The sequence below is a fragment of the Poromitra crassiceps genome, assembly GCF_964638095.1.
Source record: "Poromitra crassiceps genome assembly, chromosome: 10".
NCBI lineage: Eukaryota > Metazoa > Chordata > Actinopteri > Beryciformes > Melamphaidae > Poromitra > Poromitra crassiceps.
The window spans coordinates 3,240,937-3,266,171 of NC_139631.1; the positions used below are offsets into that span (position 1 = coordinate 3,240,937).

The 25,235-nt window shown below is 44.5% G+C and overlaps 1 protein-coding gene across 1 annotated transcript in view; it reads left to right on the plus strand.

Moving 5' to 3' along the window:
* Positions 1–7,744: 7,744 nt before the first annotated feature.
* slc4a5a (solute carrier family 4 member 5a) overlaps positions 7,745–25,235 on the plus strand; it is a gene marked incomplete at its 3' end in the record, with an annotated part of 42,759 nt that continues 25,268 nt past the window's right edge. Inside the window, exons 1-9 of the mRNA XM_083645099.1 lie at positions 7,745–7,812; positions 9,341–9,501; positions 12,477–12,629; positions 14,273–14,380; positions 15,829–15,884; positions 19,657–19,814; positions 20,412–20,499; positions 22,854–23,008; positions 24,409–24,525. Coding sequence (XP_083501225.1) covers positions 7,760–7,812; positions 9,341–9,501; positions 12,477–12,629; positions 14,273–14,380; positions 15,829–15,884; positions 19,657–19,814; positions 20,412–20,499; positions 22,854–23,008; positions 24,409–24,525 — 1,049 coding nt within the window. The 5' untranslated portion in view covers positions 7,745–7,759. The remainder of the gene's footprint in view (positions 7,813–9,340; positions 9,502–12,476; positions 12,630–14,272; positions 14,381–15,828; positions 15,885–19,656; positions 19,815–20,411; positions 20,500–22,853; positions 23,009–24,408; positions 24,526–25,235) is intronic.

Below are 25,235 nucleotides of genomic sequence, written 5' to 3' on the forward strand. Positions count from 1 at the left end.
CAGTATGAATACAACCATTCATATGGAGTGATATGAGTAGTGATACAGTACGGAGAGATACCAGGGGTGGCTGTGGCTCAGGAGGTAGAGCGGGTTGTCCACTAATCAGAAGGTTGGTGGTTCGATCACCGGCTCCTCCAGGCCGCATGTCGAAGTGTCCTTGGGCAAGACACCGAACCCCAAATTGCTCCAGATGGATGTGCCAGCACCCTGCGTGGCAGCTTGCCGCCTTCGGTGTGTGAATGGGTGAATGCAGGCACATTGTAAAGCGCTTTGGATAAAAGCGCTATATAAATGCAGTCCATTTACCATTTACCAGTAGTGTATATCAATGTAACCATTAGATAAGGCCACCTTCCATGTAAAATAGTCTCAGTCAGGGGCTTCAGTTACTATCCATTGTTGTACTAAAAGCAATTATCCCTAACGAATTGTACAATATATAATTGTATGTGTGTGTGTGTGTGTGTGTGTGTGTGTGTGTGTGTGTGTGTGTGATTGCGTGCGTGCATATATATATCTTCTCTTTGAATTGTAGATATCTCATCTTGACCAAAACTGTTCATATTTGTCCACAGACCATCAGTCCATCTGCATCGGCGTCCCGGTGCCGCGGGGATATCGCCGCAAACGGCGGCGAAGGCACTCGAGTCGTGAGGCGAGTGACACGGACAGGGACAGACACTACGGCCACCACAGACACCATGATGACCACGATCAGTACAGAGAGATGGACATGGAGGAAGGATTCATGGACCCCCAAGACCACAACGTCCCAGACGTCAACCGCACACGTGAGTCCGGGGCCAGGGAGCCTAAGATAACAGCAGGACAGGACAGGACCTGTTAATGATGACATTTGGGGGACTCTGAGTTTCTGATTTCTTGGGGAAACCAAAGAAATCAAGTCCAAACTGCGGAGGTTGGACTTGGGGGGGGGGGGGGTGGAGAGGAGGTCAGCTGAGGTGGATCTTAAGGACCAGGAGGGTTGGTAGGGGGAGCCAGTGGAGTTCTTTGAGGACTGGGGTGATGTGGTGCCAGGATTTGGTGCGGTTGAGATGTCGGGCGGCTGCATTTTGGACCAGTTGGAGTCTGTTGATGAGGGTGGCGTTGATGTCATGGAGGAGTGAATTCCAGTAGTCCAGACGGGACGAAATGAAGGTGTGGATGAGAGTTTCAGCAGTAGTGCATGACAGAGAGGGCCGGATCTTTGCGATATTGCAGAGGTGTTAGAAGGAGGAGTTTAACGATTTGACGGATGTGGGGCTCAAGGGAAAGGGTGAGGTCCAGGATCACGCCAAGGTTGCGTGCCTGGGAGGATGCTGGAGACAATGGTGCCATTGGTGAGGGTGGGCTTGTTGGTTTTGGAGAGGGTGGACTTAGAGCCGATGAGGAGGAGTTCAGTTTTTTCGCTGTTGAGTTGCAAGAAGTTTTGTTTTGCATCCAGGCTTTTATAGCAGACAGGCAGGAATTGATGTGGGAGAGGGGTGGGGTTGTGGGATGTTGTGGTGCTGAGGTAGATCTGGGTGTCATCAGCATTGCAGTGGAAGTCCACTAGTCCAGATTTAAATGGCGGAGGATCTGACCAAGAGCGAGGATGTAGATGATGAACAGGAGTGGACCGAGTACAGAAGCATGGGGAACACCTCGTGTGACTCTAGAGGGGGCAGAGGAGTGGCTGTGGAGGGAAATGAAGTGAGAACGGTTGGAGAGGTATAGGAGCAGATCCACCTGAGTGCGGTGGTCTTCCAGTCTCTGGAGAGCAAGATTTTGTGGCTCACGGTATCGAAGACTGCACTCAGGTCGAGGAGGATAAGGATGTTGAAGGATCCAGTGTTGCAGAGGTGAGGATGTCGTTGAAGACTTTGACGAGTGCGGTTTCTGTGCTATGGAGTGGGTGGAAACCAGATGATACAACATGATACAACATGATATGACTCACATTCTGTGAACAGAATATGAGTTCAGATGGTTTTAACCAGGCTAATATGACGTAACATGACGTAACCTTCTGTGGCTCACAAGAAAATGTTTGCCTTTCATATTTCAATTTGAAAAGTTTGAAAACGTAAGTTTTACTTGTTTAACATGTCTAGCAAAAAATAATCTAATATTGAATCTCTCGATTCCTCCCCATAAGATTGACATACTGTCGACAGGAAGCAGGTTATGTCAGATATTACAATTATCTTGCAATCTTTTGAAATTCTGCCCGGGCCTGAATTTTTTTTTTGTCAGCTTCGGGTCGTGAGTAGCCGGCCTGTGTGCCTATGTGGCTTCCATAGCCTTTGGCTGTGAAGATGGTCCTTATTGGTCAGTATGGTGCAATCAGGTGCAAGGCAACTCAGGAGTTTAGTTTACCCAGTCTGTACTACAGGCACACACTCACACTCTTTTGGAGTGTGTGCATTGAATATCAATTTTTACTGTTACATAGAAAGATGATTGCAGCTCAGACAACAAAGAGATGAGAGATGAAAGCAGTGGGCTAATAGTTTCCATGTAAACAATATAGCCAGGGAACGTGACTCTTTGATCCTCATCTCTTTTGGAATGAAGGAAGTTTGGGTCTTGTCTGTTTCCTGTTCAGTGTCACTCCGTGTGTTGTCTGTCGTCTCTCCTACATTCTGCAAATGCACCAGAGACAGTCTGTACTTCACGTAGCCCTCATGGCCTGGTCAAAGGAAGTTGGAGGGAAAAAACCTGCTTCAGATCAGAGAAAGTTCAAACGGATGCAAGTGATTGGAGAAATACGTGCTCACATTTCTCCAATCACCTGCCTTTAGGCGGGACATCCGGGACATCCCCCCTATCATCGCTCATTATTTTCCCGGAGTTTCCCTTTCCGCTTTGGCCAAGATTTCCCTGCTTGAAGTACAGACAGGTAGGCGGAAGAATTTGAAAATTGTGGGAACCAATGCAACTGTTTTAAGAGACTATGGGCCCTATCTTCGTACGGCGCTATCGTTTGCGCTGCCGTTTGCGCACCTCTTATTGCTATTTTCCCTGCGTCTTACGCTATCGTCTGCCTCCACCATCCAGTTTTGCGCTGAGATCTAAGCGCAGACACAGGTGTAGGCGTGGCCCAGGCGTGTCCGTGGGCCTCTAGCCTATCATCTGCCTCCCGCAAGTGTCATTTTGCGCTCTGGCGAAGATACCGTCGCTATGTTCCGAGCGTAAACAGAGGTTTGGGTGTTGCCTCTGCCAAAATAGGCGTTCCAGCGCAATGTGTTAGAAAAAACGGCCTTGGGTGCTCTCAATTTTAACGCCACCAAATTGCTGGTCTTAGCGTAAAAAAAAACACTACGCCTGAGCGCACGCAGTATTCTCCGCGCAGTGCAGGAAATCCTCGCTTGGATACATTACGCATGGCACGATGTCACTCTCTCCAACACCTCGCGCGCGGACACACACTTCCCTCCTCAGAATGCCACGTTGATTTTCAACTATAGCCTACTGCAGAAAAAACACACACCTTGTTTTAAAAATGAAAATTCGTTTGTCATGGTTTTGTGCCAAAAAGTGATTTGCGTTTTGAATTGGATTACCATGGGGAACGAGGGTCTGGCGGGGCGGGAGTCTGTGTGTAGCCCAGGGAGGGGTGCTTAAGTGTGGGGTGTGCATGGGTTCGGCTAGTGTGCCGGGTCCTGGAGGGGGTCTCCCCGGAGAAGGTGGGAGCTCGGCCGGGTAGGCAGGCTGGGTGTTGGGGGTGGGTAGAGGCACAGAGGCAGCGCTGTGCGCGGTCCCGCGGATCGAAATCGGTCTCTGGCAGCAAATCACTTTTTGACACAACACCGGCCAGTAGCCTATACAGTAACCTCTCTCCCTGCAATTGCACCATGCAACAATAGTTTAAAGAAGAGTGGACAATTCTGGTATAGGCTATTGAAATAGGCTATAATTACAATCTCACAAATCCCTACCCTATTAATGAAATGAATATTTTTAAATGTGTATGTTATAGCCTATATGAACGAAATGACTAATTCATACTAATTAGCCTACTAATTACAAAAGCATCAATTTTCATTACGAATCCGAACTGGTTCATCCTCCAATTCTCTCCCTCTCTCGTTCTCTCCCCCTCTCTCTTTTCTCTCTCTCTCTCTCTCTCTCTCTCACTCTGTCACTCTGCTTGCACTCAGAAAGAAAGAAGCCGCTGTCACAGACGTGATGGCGGTGACGCTGTGGCTTTTAAGGGGAGTGATCTCAAACTTGTGAATACTGTTCAGAATCAGAATCAGAATCAGAAAGACTTTAATGATCCCCGGGGGGAAATTGGGACAAGTTACAGTAGCTCGCTCACAGAACACACATAGCATAAATAAAATTAAAATAAACCGTAGTAAATGCAATATTAAGCAATAAGCAGAAAAACACAACATAGCATAGAATAACTAGTAAATGCGATAGAAGCAAAAGCACAAAATAAGTAGAATGTCTAAGTAGCAAAATACCAATACGTAGAGTAAGTATAGTATACATTCCGTGTCAATTATCATTATTGCCTGTGACATATTGCACATATTGCATGTGATTTATATTAAGTCGGCTTGCCCTATACGTTACACGTGGCTCAGCCAGGCACAGTTAACCTATCGGCTGGCTCAGTCTCAGGGAGACTGAGCGTCTCCGAGGTGCTCTTTTAAGAGAGGCATTAAATAGACCAATGGCCACAGGCAGGAATGATTTCCTATGCCTCTCCGTATTGCATCTAGGTGGAATCAGTCTCTCACTGAACGTGCTCCTGTGTTTGACTAGCACGTCGTGGAGTGGGTGCGAGTCATTGTTCATGATGGAGCGTAGCCTGGACAACGTTCTCTTCTCTGACACCGCAGTCAGAGAGCCCAGATCCAGCCCCACAATGTCCCTGGCCTTACGGATCAGTTTGTTGAGTCTGTTGGCATCTGCTGCCTTCAGCCTGCTGCCCCAGCACACAATAGCATACAGGAAGGCACTAGCCACTACCGACTCGTAGAACATCCTCAGCATGGTCCGGCAGACGTTGAAGGACCTCAGCCGTCTCAGGAAGTAGAGACGGCTTTGCCCCTTCTTGTAGAGTGCATCAGAGTTCTTAGCCCAGTCTAGTTTATTGTCAATGTACACTCCAAGGTACTTGTAATCCTCCACTATGTCAACACTGACCCCGTGGATTGAGACAGGGGTCACCGGAGCCTTGACCCTCCTCAGGTCCACCACCAGCTCCTTTGTCTTTGACACGTTGAGCTGCAGGTGGTTCAGCTCACACCAAGTGACAAAGGTGGCCACCACATCCTGATACTCATCATCGTCACCATCTTTGATACATCCCACTATCGCAGAGTCATCAGAGAACTTCTGAAGGTGGCAAGACTCTGTCTGGTAGGTGAAGTCCGTGGTGTAGATGGTGAAGAAGAAGGGAGAGAAGACCGTCCCCTGTGGTGCTCCCGTATTGCTGACCACTCTGTCTGACACACAGTTCTTCAGGCGCACATACTGTGGTCTGCCAGACAGGTAGTCCACAATCCAGGCCACCAGGGGGGCATCCACTCGCATCGCTGTCAGCTTCTCACCCAGTAGAGCCGGCCTGATGGTGTTGAAAGCACTGGAGAAGTCATATGGGCATAAACACGCCTATATGAGGTTTGCGCCGAGATGACGCGAAGTACAGCGGGCCAACACGTCCACAATTAGGGCTTTGCGCGGCGCTATTCCAGCTAACGCAAAATTACCGCCGTTGCGAAGATAGGGCCCTAAATGTGCGGAGTAGCTGAGCTGCATGGCAGCGCTGAGTTTGGGGCTGACATGGCTTTGTGTGATGCCTTTTATGTTTTTTGGGTCTCTCCCTCACGTGTAACATCTCTGTATAATTCTGCAAATTTTGCTTCTGCATTTTGAACTGCACTTGATTTCACCACCACTCCCTCATTCAGATGCTGGGCAGTATAATGCAACAGGCAGTGCAAGTGGAATTGACTGTCAGCTGCTTGCTGTCAATACAGTGCTTCAATATCATCGATCCCTGGTGGCATTTAATGGCACACCCTGTGTATAGCGATGATGACCATACAGCTCAGTCCATTGGTTAGGAACACTGTGGTCAGCTGTAGGGTCATTAGCCTCCGGCGCCATTCGTGAACTTTAGCCCACATGGGGTCCATGTTAACCTCCATTCACAAAACACTTGCATGGAATTGAGACATGGCTGACTCTCTATAACCATGCAGCTAATTAGTATAGGAGAGCTGGATGATGATTATACTGCAGTTATGATCATGCAATGCTTGTGTAGTGGAAGAAATAAATGGCATGATATTAAATTATTACTGGCCTATTCACCTTATGCAGAAGTGACTGTTTGGCTAACAGGAAGTGGAAATACAATCGGAAGTTCCATACTCGGAAGTTCCGATTGTATTTACACTTCATGTGACTCATAAACCTAGTCTGACTCATAATGTTAGTCAAACTAGTTTTGACCAGGTGAGTCAGACTAGTTTGAGCAGGTAAGACAGCCGGCCTTTTGAACAGGAAGTCGTGATACAATGGGTCAAGTGGGCGGGGCTGCATACGGTGAATAGGCTTGGTAGATAATGACTTATACAGCTGTGTCAGTGGTGCTGATTGATTGATTGATTGATTGGGATCCCATGCGTGCTGATTCATATTGGAGATCACTTTGCCCATTGATAAGTGCGGTATCACGTGGAAGGGGACAGATCAGTGAGCTATTTTGCGTAACCTTAGGGAAAGGGATGCCCCATTTGTTTGGTCGAAATGCTGGAGATCATTACAGTAACAGAGGTGAAGCCAAGTAGAGTACAAACTCAACCAGGAACATGAAACGCATTCATCAACGTCATAATTATTACTGTCAGTTGAAAGTGTCCAAATGTCTTAGCTAATCAGTAGTGTTAGGTGCCAAATTCAGTGTGGTGGAGCGCTCGGAATTTGTTGCCAGTGTCAAGTGAAAACCGTGTAATTGCAACTAATGGTTCTATATCACATCAGTCAAAAAATATATACGGTATATAATTTTTTTTTTTTTTTTTTTTTAACTTTAAAGACCCCCTAAAGTCATGTTAAAAAGATGTATGTAAAATACTCTGAATAATAATTTGTTTATGATATGACCCCCCCCCCCTATTTTTTTTATTATCTTGCTAAAATCCTCAAAATGACATGTACTCCTTAAAATTTCAGAGTCTATGAATATGCAAATATATCCTCTCAAAAGTTTTCCTGCTGGACACAAGATATCTCCTACTTCACTGTAAAGTCCATTCTCAGTGTGTATGTACTGTACACCGACTTCACGTTTCGACGTCACACTTTTGTAAGTTGAATATTGGACAGGGATTGGTTTCCAAACTATTTGTGATCTCACAAATCATACTCGTAGGCCCGACCCCTAAAATTGTATTCTCAATTAGCACAGAGAAACTTTCTCACCTGACGCTGCCAAAATGATTTTGTTTCCACATAGTCGCACGATCAAATCTCATGATCTCGTGCAAATCCAGCTGCCTTGCAAGGTTAGAAACGTTCCACTTTCAGCAGATTCTTGTGGATACAGCCTTCTAGTGTCAACCTCTGCACAGACATCATTCACTCAAACATCTCAAACATCCAACTGAAGGTTCTAGATTTTTATTTAATTTTTTACTTTAGGGGGTCTTTAATTACTTCCTCCAACATTGCAGTGTCTCCAGCGGCGGAGCGGCTGCGTTACATCCTGGGTGAAGACGACAACATGCCCACACCCACGCTCTTCACTGAGATGGACACTCTGCAGCATGAAGGAGATGAGCTGGAGTGGAAGGAGTCTGCCAGGTGACTGCCCCCCCCCCCCCCCCCCCTTCCCACACACACACATACACACACACACACATACACACACACACACACACACACACACACACACACACACACACACACACACACACAATTGTACACATTATTTCAAGTTTTTGAGACCTCTACATCATCAGATGATTCCTTTCCTGAACAACCTGATGTACGGTACATCATCAGTGATAATTCATTTCCTGAAAAATGTGGCCCCCCTTTTATGATAGTCAAGTCAAGTCAAGTCAAGTCAAATTTTATTTATATAGCACCTTTCATACACAAAGGCAATTCAAGGTGCTTTACAAAAAAATAATCGAAAAAACAAGCAGCAAAGCAATGCACATATAAAAAACACAGCCGACAGTTTTAGTTAAAATATATACTCAAAATTAACAAACATGAAACATTATTTCTGTTTTAAATAAGTTACAAGGCATTCTTCAGTATTATTATTACATGCACAGTCCATTTGTTGGAAATGTACAGGAATCTTTTTTTTAAATTACAGGCCGAGAGAGGCAGTAGTTTAGTAGCAGTTAAAAGCAAGAGTAAACATAAAGGTCTTTAGCTTGGATTTAAAAATAGGCAGAGTAGGGGCAGATCTAATGTGTTCAGGGAGTTTGTTCCAGTTATGAGAGGCATAGTGGGAGAACGCGGCTTCACCATGTTTTGATTTGGTCCTCGGGACAATTAGTAGACCAGTGCCTGAAGATCTCAGGGATCTGGATGGTTCATAGTGTAGAAGCATTTCAGAGATGTAGTGTGGGCCTGACCCGTTGAGAGATTTGTAAACTATTAGCAGAATTTTAAAGTCTATTCTAAGATTTACTGGCAGCCAATGCAGGGATTTGAGAACTGGTGTAATGTGTTCAGCTTTCTTGGTTCTTGTATAGGGGAACATTTACATTATTACAGATACTTATATAATTACATAATATTTTGTAACTTATTATTGTATAGTAAAATCGTGTTAAAAATGTGTGTATCAAATAGATAGTAGATAGTCATGTATGCTATAAGGTAATCTAACCTCTACCATTAAATCCATCATTGATCACCCCCCCTTTTTTCTTTTTCCTTTTTCCCCTTCTTTCTTTTTTTGAACGGAATGTGATTCTTTGGCCGTACTGCTAATGTACATGTATTTATTTATTTATTTATTTATTTATTTATTTATTTATTTATTTATTTATTTATTTATTTATTTATTTATTTATTTATTTATTTATTTATTTATTTATTTATTTCGTGACAAGTGGGTTGAGAGTCTCCATTTGGTATCATACTCCTACCCAGCAACAGCTTCACATTCAGTTCCATACCTGACAACTACAGTTTGCTGCTTTCGGCCCCCAACTGTTCTGGTGGGTGGTGGTGAAGTGCCTTGCTCAAGGGCACCTCGACAGCTGTATGTTCCTCATCAGACCTTCTGTGTGGTGTGTGTGTGTGTGTGTGTGTGTGTGTGTGTGTGTGTGTGTGTGTGTGTGTGTGTGTTGCTGCCTGCCTTCAGGTGGGTGAAGTTTGAGGAGAAGGTGGAGGAGGGGGGAGAGAGGTGGAGTAAGCCCCACGTGTCCACGCTGTCCCTGCACAGTCTCTTTGAGCTCAGGACATGTCTCCAGACGGGAGCGGTGCTGCTGGACCTGGAGGGCTACTCACTGCCTCAGATTGTTGGTGAGATGTTGAGGGTTTTAGTTGCTTTGCACTTCAAATGTTCTAAATGTTTGACCAGTTCCATAGACTGAATTCATATCTGCTCTGTTTTTGCCTAGAAACTGATCATTTCCCCACTGATTAATTAATTTGGCTTCATCAGCTTTGTGTTTTAAGCGACAATTGTTTTTTTTTATCATTGTAAAGCCACAGCACGTGATGTGTGTAGTTCTTCATATATCTAGCCTCTTCATTCTGCTCTCAAAGTGCACCAGATTGATGCGTTTTAATTTAAAATAATTTAAATTTCTCTTCCGGGGGGCATGCCTCCGGATCCCCCTAGGGGGGTTGCGGACCCATTGCCAAATGTCCCCACCACTTTCCAAATCTAACCTACACACTTGGCCACTATTAATTTCAACTAGGTGACTGCTAACTCCTGCTTTAGGGCTTATATAAGTATTGTCTTGGCTGCCTGACCATAATTCCAATCAAACTTAGGAAAATCCGTTTTGATTATTTTATTTTACTTTTTTTTAATGCCTACAAAACAAATGTTACTTTGTACTTGAGTTTTCCCCTGGAAATTAAAGTTGCAATTGAAGTTGCATGGAGCACGGAGCAGTGCCTAAAATTCCAAGCACAAAACTAGAGGAAAATATGTGCTCGTTCAGAGTTTGTGCCAAGTCATAACTGCTTTAATTTCCACAAACTAGATAGAAACAGTTCCATAGTTTATATACTGTAAGTCCAGCAACCCGCCTTTTTTTTAATGGGTAGAGCTATGACGGTTGAGAGAAAAACTAATTGCCTTAATTTCTAGAGAGTACACAATTAAAACGATTTTTCATTAAACCGACAAGTAATACCAGAGGTGTTTTTAAATAATTAAGCTAACTATTTACCCATCAGCTATAATTACTTGGTCATATTTGCTATAATTACTTAGTCATTTACTATCATTCTTGGCATGCAGGAGTATTTACCTACTAGACGGCTAGTGCTTAGGGGCCTGGGAAATGAAAAGTTGCCACTTTCTTTCAGCAAATCCGCATGATCATTAGACTGATGATTACAGACTCATGGGGGAAATGAAGCAAGACAGACAGTACTTTATGTTCCCTCTTCAATTCTGCTGAAAATCACACCGTGAGCTTTTCAAAATGTAATACTTTATTAAATCCTTTATCACAGTATGTTGTAAGTTTTTCTCACATTACAATACAGTATCAGTGCATACGTTTACCTTAAGCCCCTTTTAGATAGGACAAAAAAGAACACTAACTTCCCGGCTTTTTCTTCAGTCTAAAGTTGCAAGTTTTTTTTTTGCGGATTCGCTCCGATCGGGAGGTGATATAAATAGCACACCCGGTGGGAACGCTAATTTTCCGGCCCTTGAGAACAGACGTCAGTGTTTTCCACAGGTTGAAAATGTACTTTCTTAAAGGTTAATTACTTTCAATTGACTTTACATTGTGTCCAACGGAACCCAACTGACAGAATATGCCAGTACTCCTCTCCTCCCTCCTCAAGGATGAGACAAGACTATTTCCTGTGTTTCCAGAAATTAAGTTTAAAATCTCAACGCCAGCCCATGGCCTTTCCTAATGTTAATAGGGGGGGGGGGGGATCACTAAAATATCCTACTACAAAGGTTAAAAAGCCTGGAATGGATATTACATGAGTCAGTGGCAATAATCGGTCTGCCTGAGCAACGATTTGCATTTGAAACCAGTTGCTGCCTTGACTTGAGTTTGGAGAAATTGTGTAATTTAATATTTTTTTATAACGTTTTATATAACGTTTTCCGAACAGGAGAAGGACTGTCAGCTTAAGTAGAGCTACTGCATCACCAAATGACAGACATGACGTGATGCGCACATGAGACGCATTGGTATTGCAGAGGAATCCATTTCTGTACATTGATTAACTGTTTATCCGGCCGTGACGATATCGTGGCGCTGCCACAGTTGATGTATTGGAAAGAATGTCACGCCAATCTACTGGTTTACAGTAATGTACTGTACGTGATGTAGTCTGGTCAGCTATATCCAGTGCGCCTGCAGCTGGTGAGTCAGTTCATCTGCTGAAACGCACGCTCCGCGGGGATCAGCTGACCGGGGCCGGGACGGGAGGCAATGTGAAAGTGTCAATTACCTATTTTTAGTGGTCTTACCTGCGGTTAAAATATATAATATAATATAAGCAGGATTTTTGATGTAAAAGCAGTATTAGAGATCACTGCATAGAACCACCAACCCTGGCTGTGTTAGTAAGTGCCTTGCGCTACCAATTAGGCCTGCACATGATCAGTGTGTCCCAGTGATGCCTATGGAACCAACTGCTGATATATGTATATACTGTACATACTGCTGTATCAACACTGGACAGCACTGGAACCACTTTACCTTTGACACTTTACCAGTTTAAACACTCAAAACCAGGGACAGAAATATCCCTGCGCAGCAACCTGTAGCACCTACCCCCATGTATAAAATCCCCCCATGTACTGTATACACACACACACACACACACACACACACACACACACACACACACAGTGCAATATCTGACTCAAAGCCTCGTTCACATTGAACGGTATACATTCAGGCGGTGTCGATGCCATAGACGCGTGGTCAATGGGTCAGCATGGGGGAAATCCTCCAGTTTTCCCCCACGGCAACACACACACACACACACACACACACACACCTACACCTTACCAGAAGTAACGCGACCGACTGTATCTATATAACAATATCTGGAAATATATCTGTATAAGCATTTGTTTATGATCCTGTGTGGCTTATTTATACATAATATACTTTCTTTCATTTAGTAGTTTTAAATGTACCCATGCCCTTGTTTGTGTTAACTTGTGCATACTTTTTTCTGTGTGTGAGTCCTTTGAGAGCAACGCAAACCGGAGTCAAATTCCTTGTATGTGTACATACTTAACCAATAAAGCTGAAGGACGAATGTGTCTTTGTTGCCAGATGACATCATTGAGAGGCAGATAGAAGAAGGCATGATATCTCCTGACCTGAGAGAGAAGATCAGCTTCGTCCTGCTGAGGAAGCACCGGCACCAGACCAAGAAGCCCATCCACCGCTCGCTAGCCGACATCGGCAAGTCCAGCTCCTCTGCCAGTGAGTGTCTGACACCCGTTCAACTTCACTCTCCATTCTCCATTCCAGAATTGCATTATGAATGAGTCCCAAATGTGATCCCACAGTTTGTATTATCGTTATAATGGTGGAAAAGATCAAGCAGAAATTAATTGGGAGGCCATTTCTAAGACAAATCACATCAGGGGAGCATGTTCCCTCCAAGCTGGCAGTTGGGTGACAAACAACATACTGTAATCAAATCTGCTCAGCCATTTGTGCAAGTGGATTTGGACATTTTAGTGGCAAATTATATTCAGTGTAGGGGTTTTGCCATAAGCTAGGTCTCAGCGAATTGACATCTGATTAATACTACTACTGTACATACAAAGTTGGAGTGCATGTCGTATGTGTTGTGTGTGTAATCATGTAATATCACTGTCTTTTCTGCATGTGTTATGTGTCAATTTAATTTATTTAAACGTCTTACTGTTTCAAAGTTAATCACAAACGGTCCATTCTGCTGCAACTCGACAGCCGTCCTTAATCCAGAACCTTACTTTCCAAAAGTTCCTTTTTGCCAAAAGTCCCTTTTGCAATGTAAAAAACGGGTCCATTGGAGTGAATGGAGATGTCGCGACTCTTCTATATACAAGGCTCTGGTCCATTCTAGTCCTACACACTGTGCATAGATTCATTAACAAAGGGTATGACTCACTTGGTAAATTAATGAATGCACAACTTGAGTCAACAAGGCTCATAGACCCCGCAGGGATGTATTAATATTTGATGAGTTAATTACCGCTGTAGCATTTCCTCATCTTCCTATCCACGCATGATGGGGGACAGCAGCCCGCTATCAATCATAAAGCATCACCTCTGACCAGTCTGTTGCTATTTGTGTCTGTATCTCATAAAGCATCACCTCTGACCAGTCTGTTCCTGTTTGTGTCTGTATCTCATAAAGCATCACCTCTGACCTGTCTGTTGCTGTTTGTGTCTGTATCTCATTAAGCATCACCTCTGACCAGTCTGTTGCTATTTGTGTCTGTATCTCATATAGCATCACCTCTGACCGGTCTGTTCCTGTTTGTGTCTGTATCTCATAAAGCATCATCTCAGACCTGTCTGTTTGTGTCTGTATCTCATAAAGCATCACCTCAGACCTGTCTGTTCCTGTTTGTGTCTGTATCTCATAAAGCATCACCTCTGACCGGTCTGTTGCTGTTTGTGTCTGTATCTCATAAAGCATCACCTCAGACCTGTCTGTTCCTGTTTGTGTCTGTATCTCATAAAGCATCACCTCTGACCGGTCTGTTGCTGTTTGTGTCTGTATCTCATAAAGCATCACCTCTGACCAGTCTGTTGCTATTTGTGTCTGTATCTCATAAAGCATCACCTCTGACCAGTCTGTTCCTGTTTGTGTCTGTATCTCATAAAGCATCACCTCTGACCTGTCTGTTCCTGTTTGTGTCTGTATCTCATAAAGCATCACCTCTGACCGGTCTGTTGCTATTTGTGTCTGTATCTCATAAAGCATCATCTCAGACCTGTCTGTTTGTGTCTGTATCTCATAAAGCATCACCTCTGATCGGTCTGTTGCTGTTTGTTTCTGTATCTCATAAAGCATCACCTCTGATCGGTCTGTTGCTCTTTGTTTCTGTATCTGTATTGCTGCTTGTCAGATCGGAGTCCAGCGCCAAGGGGTGGCACAGGGGCAGGGTCGGGGGCCAACTTCCGTTCCACAGAAGACCTCCGAACGAAACAGCAGTCTGCCAGCTACGGCCGCCTGCGTGAGTGTCTGTGTGTGTTGGTTTAACCTCTACCCAGATTTAGGATTATTTTTTACCTTTATACAGGGGGAGTCTTACTGAGAGCAATGCTTCCTTTTTCAGGAGCGTCCTGTTCACATTCACACACACATTCATACCTGGAAGCTGACCAGTACAACCACAGTCTGATCTGCTGGCAGTGCTGGCCACTGAGCAGCTCCACTGGAGTGGTTGGGGTTAAGGGCCTTGCTCAAGGGCACCTCATTGTTGGTAATGAGGGAGGGGCAAGCGCTGCTTTTTTCACTTTCCCCACCCAGATTATCCAGATTGAACCGATGACCTTCCGGCCAAAATTCAAGCAGTTACCTCTCGCTGTCATTTGGGAAATAAATGCTGCTTTAAAACTAAGAATAGTGAAAATTGCAACTTATTAAAAATGTATCATTGTGGATGGGGAGCAAGCAAGACAAGATGCAGTCAAACCAGTCTGATGAAGCTCATGTATGATGGACCAGTCTGAAGCTGTCATGTATGATAGACCAATCTGATGAAGCTGTCGTGTATGATGGACCAGTCTGATGAAGCTCATGTATGATGGACCAATCTGATGAAGCTGTCGTGTATGATGGACCAGTCTGATGAAGCTCATGTATGATGGACCAGTCTGATGAAGCTGTCGTGTATGATGGACCAGTCTGATGAAGCTTATGTATGATGGACCAGTCTGATGAAGCTCATGTATGATGGACCAGTCTGATGAAGCTCGTGTATGATGGACCAGTCTGATGAAGCTCATGTATGATGGACCAGTCTGATGAAGCTCGTGTATGATGGACCAGTCTGATGAAGCTGTCGTGTATGATGGACCAGTCTGATGAAGCTGTCGTGTATGATGGACCAGTCTGATGAAGCTGTCATGTATGATGGACCAGTCTGATGAAGCTCATGTATGATGGACCAGTCTGATGAAGCTTGTGTATGATGGACCAGTCTGATGAAGCTGTCGTGTATGATGGACCAGTCTGATGAAGCTGTCGTGTATGATGGACCAGTCTGATGAAGCTGTCGTGTATGATGGACCAGTCTGATGAAGCTGTCGTGTATGATGGACCAGTCTGATGAAGCTGTCATGTATGATGGATTTTCCATGAGCTTTGCCATCTAAAGGATGGAAATATTACAACAAGAGGGGAAAAGATTCATACAGCAACCTGTGCTTTACGAGACATGCATATTAATGTGAAATGTCATTGTCATGTAAATGTTATCCGACAAACTCATATCTCTAGACACAGTTCAGATACACCCTTTACACACTTCCAGTCCTGTTTTTGGTTGCTTGCACTGCTTACGATCTATCTTATTTTCCCGTTGCGTTCATTGTAAGTCACTCTGGATAACTGTGTCAAAGTGTTATGTCTCAAATATAACGTCTCATAACTGGTTGGTGTTGCTGTGTTGTCTTCCAGGTCACGCCCAGAGTAGGAGCATGAATGACATTGCAGACACTCCCGGCCCAGACCAGGTGACTCACTACCGAACATTATCCAACCCAGCAGGGTCCTTTCAATGTTCCTCAAACCAAGAGAACACAGAGACAAACATCATCTCAATGTTTCTGTTTATTACCTGTTTTATGTCCGGAGCTTTGGCTGAATTGTGCCCCAGGGTGTTTTGTAATGTAGGAATTCATATCCCCATCTTTTGTAATGGCAAAAACCCTGTTTAGCTGCACTGAAGCACGGGCAGGAGTGTATGTTTGTTTTCCTTTCCATTCCATTACCAGCGAGATTACCACTTATTATAAGGTGACGAGATTTCTGAAAAGGGAATCGTGGACATTTCCAGTAAAAAATGGGGGACAATTCCGGTTTCATGTCTTTTGACCATGGTCCTGTAATAAGCTATGGTTCAGACTGACTGATATCCCTCCAAAATACCACACTAAGACATCAAGACCTTGAGGAACACCATAGCAAAATCCATACTGTGATTTGATATAAAAAACGTTTGACATTTGGAGATTGCACTAAATTAGTAACGTCTGTAGCATGACATGGTTGGGACCAATGGATGCCTTAGATCTTCTAGTTTCATATGAGATAAGTAGGCTATCTTCATTATAGCTTTCAAAATGAGCCCGCTACAGCCTCTGAAAGACAGTAATGTCAGCTGTGGATGAGGAGTAGAAACTCTGGGACATTTCTGGGGACAGGTCCCCAAAAACGGGGACTGTCCAGAAATCGGGGGGACGTCTGGTCACCTTATACAAGGTCATTACTGATGAGTTAATTGTGGAACCATTAACCATATATATCACATATATATTTAAGCAATATAGCATGAGAGCCAGTGTGTTGTGGCAAATATATCCCGCTGCCTCGTGGGATAACTGCTGAGCAGCGGGATATATGCCACAACACACGCAGCTCGAGTGCTATATTGCTTTTATAAAACGGTTTCCAAGTATGATAATATAATAATAATAATAATACTATAAGTCCGACTGGCATGGCATTCTGGTAGAGTCAGTTGAAACACTACTGTAAGGCGGGACCGCAAGAACGTGCGGGTGATTTGATTGGATCGTTCTGGAGACTGAAGTTGACATTGGCCAATCCTGGCACTTGCTGAGAAGCTGAGAGCTTTCTGGAAAGCCCGACACGCAGCTCGAGCGCAGCGCTGCATTCTCAGTGCTTGCTGAGAAGCTGAGAGCTTTTCTGCAAAGCCCGACACCAACTAACGTTACGGGGTTAAATGCGGGGTTAAATGCGGGGTTAACAGCCTTTTTTTTTTGCAAAGAAGACATTAGCCCACGTCTATTCTTGTACAAAACATAATTTTCTGCGAAGTATTAGTAAAGTTATAAGTGAAGATCGATTCACAAGGATCTGACAGCTGTCTCCGCCATTTGTTTTTTCTACATTGTCATTTGAGGTATCCAAAGCCTTTTAGTAAGAGAGTTGCCATGGCAACTCAATAACCCATGGCCATGGGTTATTGGAGTGGGTTACTGGATTTATACAATGGCTGTGAACCAATCAGATTGCTTGATTTGAGAGAGCCGTTTTATAAGATGTGATATACTATGAGGTGTGGTGTGGTGTCATATTGAATTTATGTTCCCCTGAAGCAATGAGAGCCCCCTCCCCCCTCCCCCCAGCTCTCACCAATCGTTCACTGTGGTGAAGGTGGTGGCTAGCGGAGGGGGAAGCGTGCAAACACATAATGGACTAATTTGCGGGGACAGTTCAATAACGCGGTTTTAAACCCGCCGACACCTGCTATGTGGCGATGCGAGGACGTGTCATTGTTGCTAGGATTACTGGGCTTTGACACAGACGGGCCAGGCTCTTTTAATGCATTGAATTCACTGCACTTGAAAGCCAACTAATTACGACAAATAAAGAATTTGATTGGGAGTATGCGATGCAGGCTCTGAAATTGTGGCTACGTGGCGGAAGACCGCTGCCTGTCGAGCTCCTGGTAAAGTGCTCCAGTTGTGACTGAGTGGGCAGCTCCATATTTGGATTTCATTTACATTCACGTGTATGTGTGTGTGTGTGTGTGTGTTTGTCTGTGTGTGTGTGTGTGTGTGTGTGTGTGTGTGTGTGTGTGTGTGTTTGTCGGTGTGTGTGTGTGCCACTTTGTCTGGGTGAATATTGAGCTGGCACCGGGAAAACGTGCATCTCGTCGCCCCGTCCACGTGTCGCGGCCTCACATGTAGCGGCCTCACATGTAGCGGCGGATTCGGGGCCGCGGGGTTTTGGCGATGCTCGCCGTTATCGAGTGCTATTGTGCCGCCGCTGTTCAATTAGCAACCGCGCCTTTGCATGCAATCACATAGGTCAGCTGGACCGGCCACCTATCTGTCTGTCCACTTCTCTTTCAGTTGTGTCAGCCTACATGATGTTTTGTATCTGCTTGGTGTTACTCGAGGCTTTCATGCGCCGGGCTCTTACCTGGCAAAGGGCCCCTGTGGAAGAGAGGCTATGGTGGATTTTACAATGACCTTCCAGACTAATCCTCCAGGTTTACAAACAGAGACTGTTAGGGGGAAATAATGAGGAGAGAAAATGTTAAAGGGCCCATATTTTGCTAATATAATGTATTATTATTTTATTGTTGGCCTCCACTAGAGTAGCTTATTGCATCATTCATAGTTAAAAAAAAAACTCATTGTTTATCTTGTACTGGCTCTCACAGCCCCCTTCAGTTCACCCTCTGTCTGAAACGCTCCCTTTTAGTCTTCTTCTGCACTTTGCTGTGGCAGGGAATTTTAGTCTTCTTCTGCGTTTTCCTGCGGCAGGGAATAAATCCGCTCGTCGTTTCCAGTCTTCCTCCTTCCTACACGTTATAGCCAGATGCAAAGCTACAATATCTGTCATCTGTCTGTCTGTCTATCTATCTATCTATCTATCTAGATAGATAGATAGATAGATAGATAGATAGATAGATAGATAGATAGATAGATAGATAGATAGATAGATAGATAGATAGATACTGTAGATAGAACTCTACCTAACACTTTGAGGAACTCCTGCACCCGGCTAAGTCAGCCTCTGTGATGGAGACAGAGCTGGAGGATGATGGGGGATCAACATCAATTTCCCTGAAGGAAGTCAGTGAGGTAGTCAAACACCTCGACATTGGCAAAGCCCCGGGGGTTGATGAGATCCGTCCAGAAATGCTGAAGGCTCTGGGTGTTGAGGGGCTGTCATGAATGACAGTACGTCTCATCAACACTGTGTGGAAGTCTGGAGCAGTGCCAAAGGAGTGGCAGAGCAGAGGTGGTGGCTCCGCTGTTCAAAAAGAGGAACCAGAGGGTGTGTGGAAGCTACAGAGGCATCACATTACTCAGCCTCCCGGGGAAAGTCTACGACTCTATAAGGTGCTGGAAAGGAGGTCTGGCCGATAGTCGAACCTCAGATTGAAGATCCCCAATCTGCGTATGCCCAAAGTGAGAGCTACATATATGTCCGGGTTCTCGGCAGCAAGTCGGACTCGTTCCCGGTGGGGGTTGGCCTCCACCATGGCTGCACTTTGTCACATTATCCTGTTTGTGATATTCACTCTTCATAATATGAAGAGTGATGACAACTGTGATTGATATGGGGCTGGATACCAGGCTAATGATTTCTAGGAAAACTATGAATCATACTAATGTAACATAACATGAGATGATGCCTTACCCCCCCCCCCCCCCCTCTCCTCCCCTCTCCCTCCCTTCATCCCTCGCTCTCTCTTTCCCCCTCCCTCTCTCCCTCCCTCCCTCTCTCCCTCTCTCTCTCCTGTAGCTCAAGAATAAGTTCAGGAAGAAGATCCCCAGAGATGCCGAGGCGTCTAACGTGCTGGTGGGCGAGGTGGATTTTCTCACCAAACCCTTTGTAGCTTTCGTGCGCCTGTCCCAGGCCACTACGCTGGGCGGCCTGACGGAGGTCCCCGTGCCCACCAGGTAACCCTCATCACCGCCATGTCTGCTTAACCACCACCCTCTCCTCACAAAGTCCTTCTCACCCATACCCATGGGTCCCACCCCTTGAAATCCTTGAAAGTTTATGAATTTGAGGGGAGGGGATCAAGACCTGGAACGTTTTTGAAAATAGACATAAATAGGCATTGAAAGTGCTTGAATTTATATTTTGTGCAAGAATAGAAATTGAACTTCTCTTGATATTTTACTTAACGTTAACTTTAATAAGTCTCCATCACATTTGAGAAGTGTTCACACATAATTGTTGTCTGTGAGCATCTGTAAAGCCTGCTAGTTCTCATTATAAATATTCTCAGTGTTGTAACAGTAATTAACCTTGATCGGTGTCTCAAACTATTGGGGCTTTGAATTTGAGGGGAATTGGGCCTGGAAAGTCCGTGAAATGTCCTTGAATTTGATGTGCCAGAACCCTGGCATACCGAACACAGCACACACCAGAACCCTGGCATACCGAACCCAGCACACACCAGAACCCTGGCATACCGAACCCAGCACACACCAGAACCCTGGCATACCGAACCCAGCACACACCTCACATTTCTCTCCTCCACTGCGCAGATTCCTGTTTGTTCTCTTGGGTCCCCAAGGAAAAGCCAAGTCATATAATGAGATCGGCCGAGCCATAGCAACCCTGATGGTGGATGATGTAAGTGTGTCTCATTGTGAATGTGTGTTAAATAACTCGTTTTAGTGTAGTAGACACCGGAGTGTCAGGGAAGGTGTGTGTGTGTGTGTGTGTGTGTGTGTGTGTGGGGGGGGGGGGGTATGATTCACAATAAAGGCAGTGAGCTGTCTGTCTGTGGACAGATTTTATGAACGCGCAAGACGCAGTCACGAAACCTTTCGGGTGTGTCGTTGACATCAAAATGAAGGCCGAGTTCGAAAATGGCCGTGATCCGAGCAAGAGAGACGGCTCCCCCCACCCACACACACCCACACACACACACACACACACACACACACACACACACACACACACACACACACACACACACACACACACACACACACACACACACACACACACACACACACACACACACACACACACACACACACACACAGACACTTTACGCCCTTGGCCTACATTTGTTTTAAATCATGGCCTGGTGTGATCCCATCGCAAGATGGTCTCTAATATTTATTTATTGTATTTTCTTTTTCTTTTTTCCACCAGGCACATCATTAGTGTTATGGGGATATTACATGGTAGAAAAACAATTGCAGGAAGCAGTGAGAATGTCTGAGATGGCATCTTTGAAGGTAGAAAAGGCAATAAATCTATCCGGTTTTAGGGTTTTTTGCAGAGCATGCCAGGCGCAGGCAGCAGCGCATTGAAATGATGGCAGATCCAGCGGGATGCCCTGGTTTAGTGTTTTATTAGGACTGGAGGTGAGGCTAAGCATCACTTTCACCGCACGACTTCTATTGAGATAATGAGTGATAATAATGATAATGACTCAATGATAATTGAGACAATGACTCTTGGCTCACTAATGAGAGTGTTGTTAATGGGAGTGTCTCCAGAAGCCTGTTTTAGTTGTTATAGATGATCAGCTTGTTATATAACCAAGCCCAAACTAAGTCAAGTGGGCTAATTTGATTGTTTCAGAGTAGTTGAAGAAATGATCAAGAAATAACCACCCCTAACTCCAAATGATGAGTCTTCCTGATTGAAAATGAAATTAGACCCAACAATAGAAATATGTGAAACACATACAGACAGTATGTAATTGTTGTATAGTCAAAATGTGGTTATGTGGTTATCAGCTGAAGTGAAGTTCATCCAAAAGCATAGCAGCATATAGAAAAACAACAACGAATAAATTCCGTGATTTCATCCACACACCAAAATCAAATTGAGGTGTGTGTGTGTGTGTGTGTGTGTGTGTGTGTGTGTGTGCGTGCGTGCGTGCGTGCGTGCGTGCGTGTGTGCGTGCGTGCGTGAGAAAAGCAATCAATGAAGGTAACATACCGCTCTATTTTGCAATATTCTTGTGTTCCCTAGGCGACGGCACCTCCTGCTGTTCTCATTAAAAGTTTCACTCGGCAACAGGCTGTAGCGCTGTCGCCTCACAGCAAGAAGGTCCCGGGTTCGATTCCCACCTGGGATGCTGTGGGCGCTGAGGGTGTGTCCCCAGTGCCCACTGCCCAGATGGGCTAGCTCGTCAAAAGGGCCTTTCTGTGTGGAGTTTGCATGTTCTTCCCGTGCCCCTGCTAAAAAAACAACAAAAAAGAAGAAAAAATTAAATTTAGTCTGGCCTGCATCTGTGCTGTGACCATTTAAAAAGCAGAACTGGGCCTATGCCCAAGTCATTGACAATTAGAATCAACAATCTATTTATTTGTTTGTTTAATTTATTTATGTGTTTATTTGTTTGTTTGTTTATTTATTACCTTATACTCCTGTGGACTCACAATTTTTCTAGTTCTCGCCAAGGTGTTGATGCAGCTTTCAGGATTTGGATCTAACATGGCATCAGAATAGCCTGGTTAAAACCATCCGGAAACACATCTGGACTCCAAGCAGTCCACAGTAATTTCAGTGGGTGGGAGTACTTGCTTTGACAGACAACTCCTTCAGCCAATCAGCGGGGTCCAGTCAAATCCAAATCCACAAAATGTATTTTCCACGAGGAAGCTCAGCTTTTGCATACTCTTGTTCTTGTTCAAGCCGCAAAGCCATGGGAGCAGCCATTACTGCTTTGTATGCGGCGTTCCTGATTAGCCGGTTACGATGCCAACTACGACGCATGTTTCTGAAAACGCCAGACGGTCCCGAACGAAACAAATGCGAGTTCACGTCGTGATCAGATGGTTTACTAGGCTAGCTTCAGAAGCCATCAGAGGGTACGGCCAAGAGCAGAAACCCAGCTGTTTGACACCGAGCAGCGCATACTGATGATCTCTATCACCAAGATATGAGCTTATTGAAACGGTGGTATCATATCTTCTGTCTCTCTCTCTCTCTCTCTCTCTCTCTCTCTCACTCTCTCCCAGCTCTTCAGCGATGTAGCATACAAGGCCAGGGATCGGGAGGACCTCATAGCAGGCATAGATGAGTTTTTGGATGAGGTGATTGTGCTTCCACCTGGAGAATGGGATCCCAAAATCCGCATCGAGCCGCCCAAGAAAGTCCCCTCGGCCGACAAAAGGTTATCACGAATCCACATGCCACATAAAGCTCATCGGCTCCTCTGTCTGCGGCACAATGAGTATTATGTTCAGCCTCCACTGGCAACTGAAAGTCTTAGTTCAAAAGCCAATGTTTAAATAGAGGCAAAAGTAGTATTTAATATTTATACTGGAAAAAGCTTCCCTTCACTGATTCATTCATTGACTGATATTATACGTATATGTGTTTTTGATGGCTGATATTGATCAGTGTTGGGGGTAACTCATTACAAAAGTAACATATTACATGTAATATATTACTTTTAGCAGTAACTCAGTAATATAACTTATTACAATTAGGATTTCAGTAATATTATACCAGTTACTTTGTCAAGTAACACAAGTTACATATTGAGTAAAAAAAATGCATCAAAGCACATATTTAAATAAAGATCCAATCATTTCCTAATCAAATTGTGTTCTTTATGCAAATAACCACTATAGATGACAATAACAAAGGAAAAGAATAACATTTAGAATTTTGGACGGTTTACACTGACTTCAAGACGGTTGAAATCATTTTTCGCAATGGTTCCGGGGCGGCGATGTCATTCTGCTACTGCTGTTATTTTGGTGAAAGTAATGCAAAAGTAGTGTAATAAGTAACGAGTTACTCTACACAGACTAATATTGTAAAGTAACTTATTACTTTCAAATGAAAGTAACTAGTAATATGTAGTATATTACATTTTGAAAGTAATTTGCCAAACACTGATATTGATATTGTTTGATTGAAAGCTGCCAATATGTTGTGCCGATATTCAGTATCTATAATTTTGATGATTTTCATGCCTAACCGTTCCCCCGAAAGTATTCTTGTCAGTGTGGAAAAAACCATCATGGGACAATAAAAGGCTCCATTGAAAGCCAGACTAATTGATTTCTTTTAGGTGGGTTATTATCAGCCTTGGCAGGCCGGCATTGTAAATAAGAATTTTGTTCTTAATTGTCTCGCCTGGTAAAATAAAGGTAAAATAAAACTAAAGTTTCACTGCAGAGTTTGAAGACTGTTGAGTAAAATCCTCCCACACCACAATGGAATGATTTCTCTGCTCAGATATCTGATGTGGATATAATAATAGTAATACAAACATATCGACCAGCTGGTGAGCGAGGAACCTCCATCATGTCAGATGTGGACAATAGCCTACTGGCTTTATAGAAAAGGCTAATCTCAGCTCGATCGATCGGTCTGACTCTCATCCTGAGATCTCAAAGAAAAACTTAGACTTTGGAAAGTTTTTTTGGGGGGAGGAAAATGTCTACTTGTACTTTTGCTGAATAACAACCCATAATTAAATTGTGGCTGGAATAACCCTTTAGCAAATATGAAGGAATTAATTATCGCATATTTGGTCCCATCTGTGTCTCTCGTCCGCAGGAAGTTAAACGAACTGGGGCAGATGAATGGCACCGCCGGAGCAGGGGGGGCCCTGGCCGACGACGAGGAGATGCCAGTGCCTCACGAGCTGGGAGAGGAGCTGGCCTTCACCGGACGGTACGCAGCCTAGTCCACCTGGCAGACTGGGAGGAGTGTTTTGGACCAAACAGAAAACCTGACTTTTGGCAAAGCAGGAAGAAATTCGGGTCCAAGCTCCTCTAAATTGCGCCGGGCACTTTCCCCCTGTTTAGCAGTTTAGCTCAAGATGGGTGAAAATTAATCTTCATCTGCGTTTGATGGGGAACGCCCAAAACAAAGGAGCCCATAAAGCACGACAAAATGTTCCACTTCTCATTTTGTCGCATTGCAGGAAAGCAAAGTCTACTAAAGGGATAGTTGAAATATTATTTTACCCCGGTCTGACTTACGGCGAGAGTTGGGTTGGCATGAGCTTAGTCTGACTCAGTGGAAGCAGGCTGAAGGGCTAAGCTCTGCCATTGGCGCCGACCATTTTAGTTGAAGCGAAGGGAAATCCCTTTCCGCTCCCTGCGTGGTGCTCTCAAATGCCTCTCCGCCGCTGTGAAACAATAACAACGCTAGCTAGCAAGTTACCGTTGCTACACGCTGAAAATGGCAAGTTTTAACGAAGATTTGGATTGTGCAATAAAGCAGACCTGCTTAGTACTTTTGGTGGATGGTTGTAAAGACAGAGCATTTTTTCCCTGCTAGCCTACAGTGAGTGTAAGAGGAGCCAGACTCTCTCTTGAAGAGCAGCCAGACTCTCCTACGCTGTGCCAGCGCAGGAAAGTCTGGCAAGCCAGACCAGC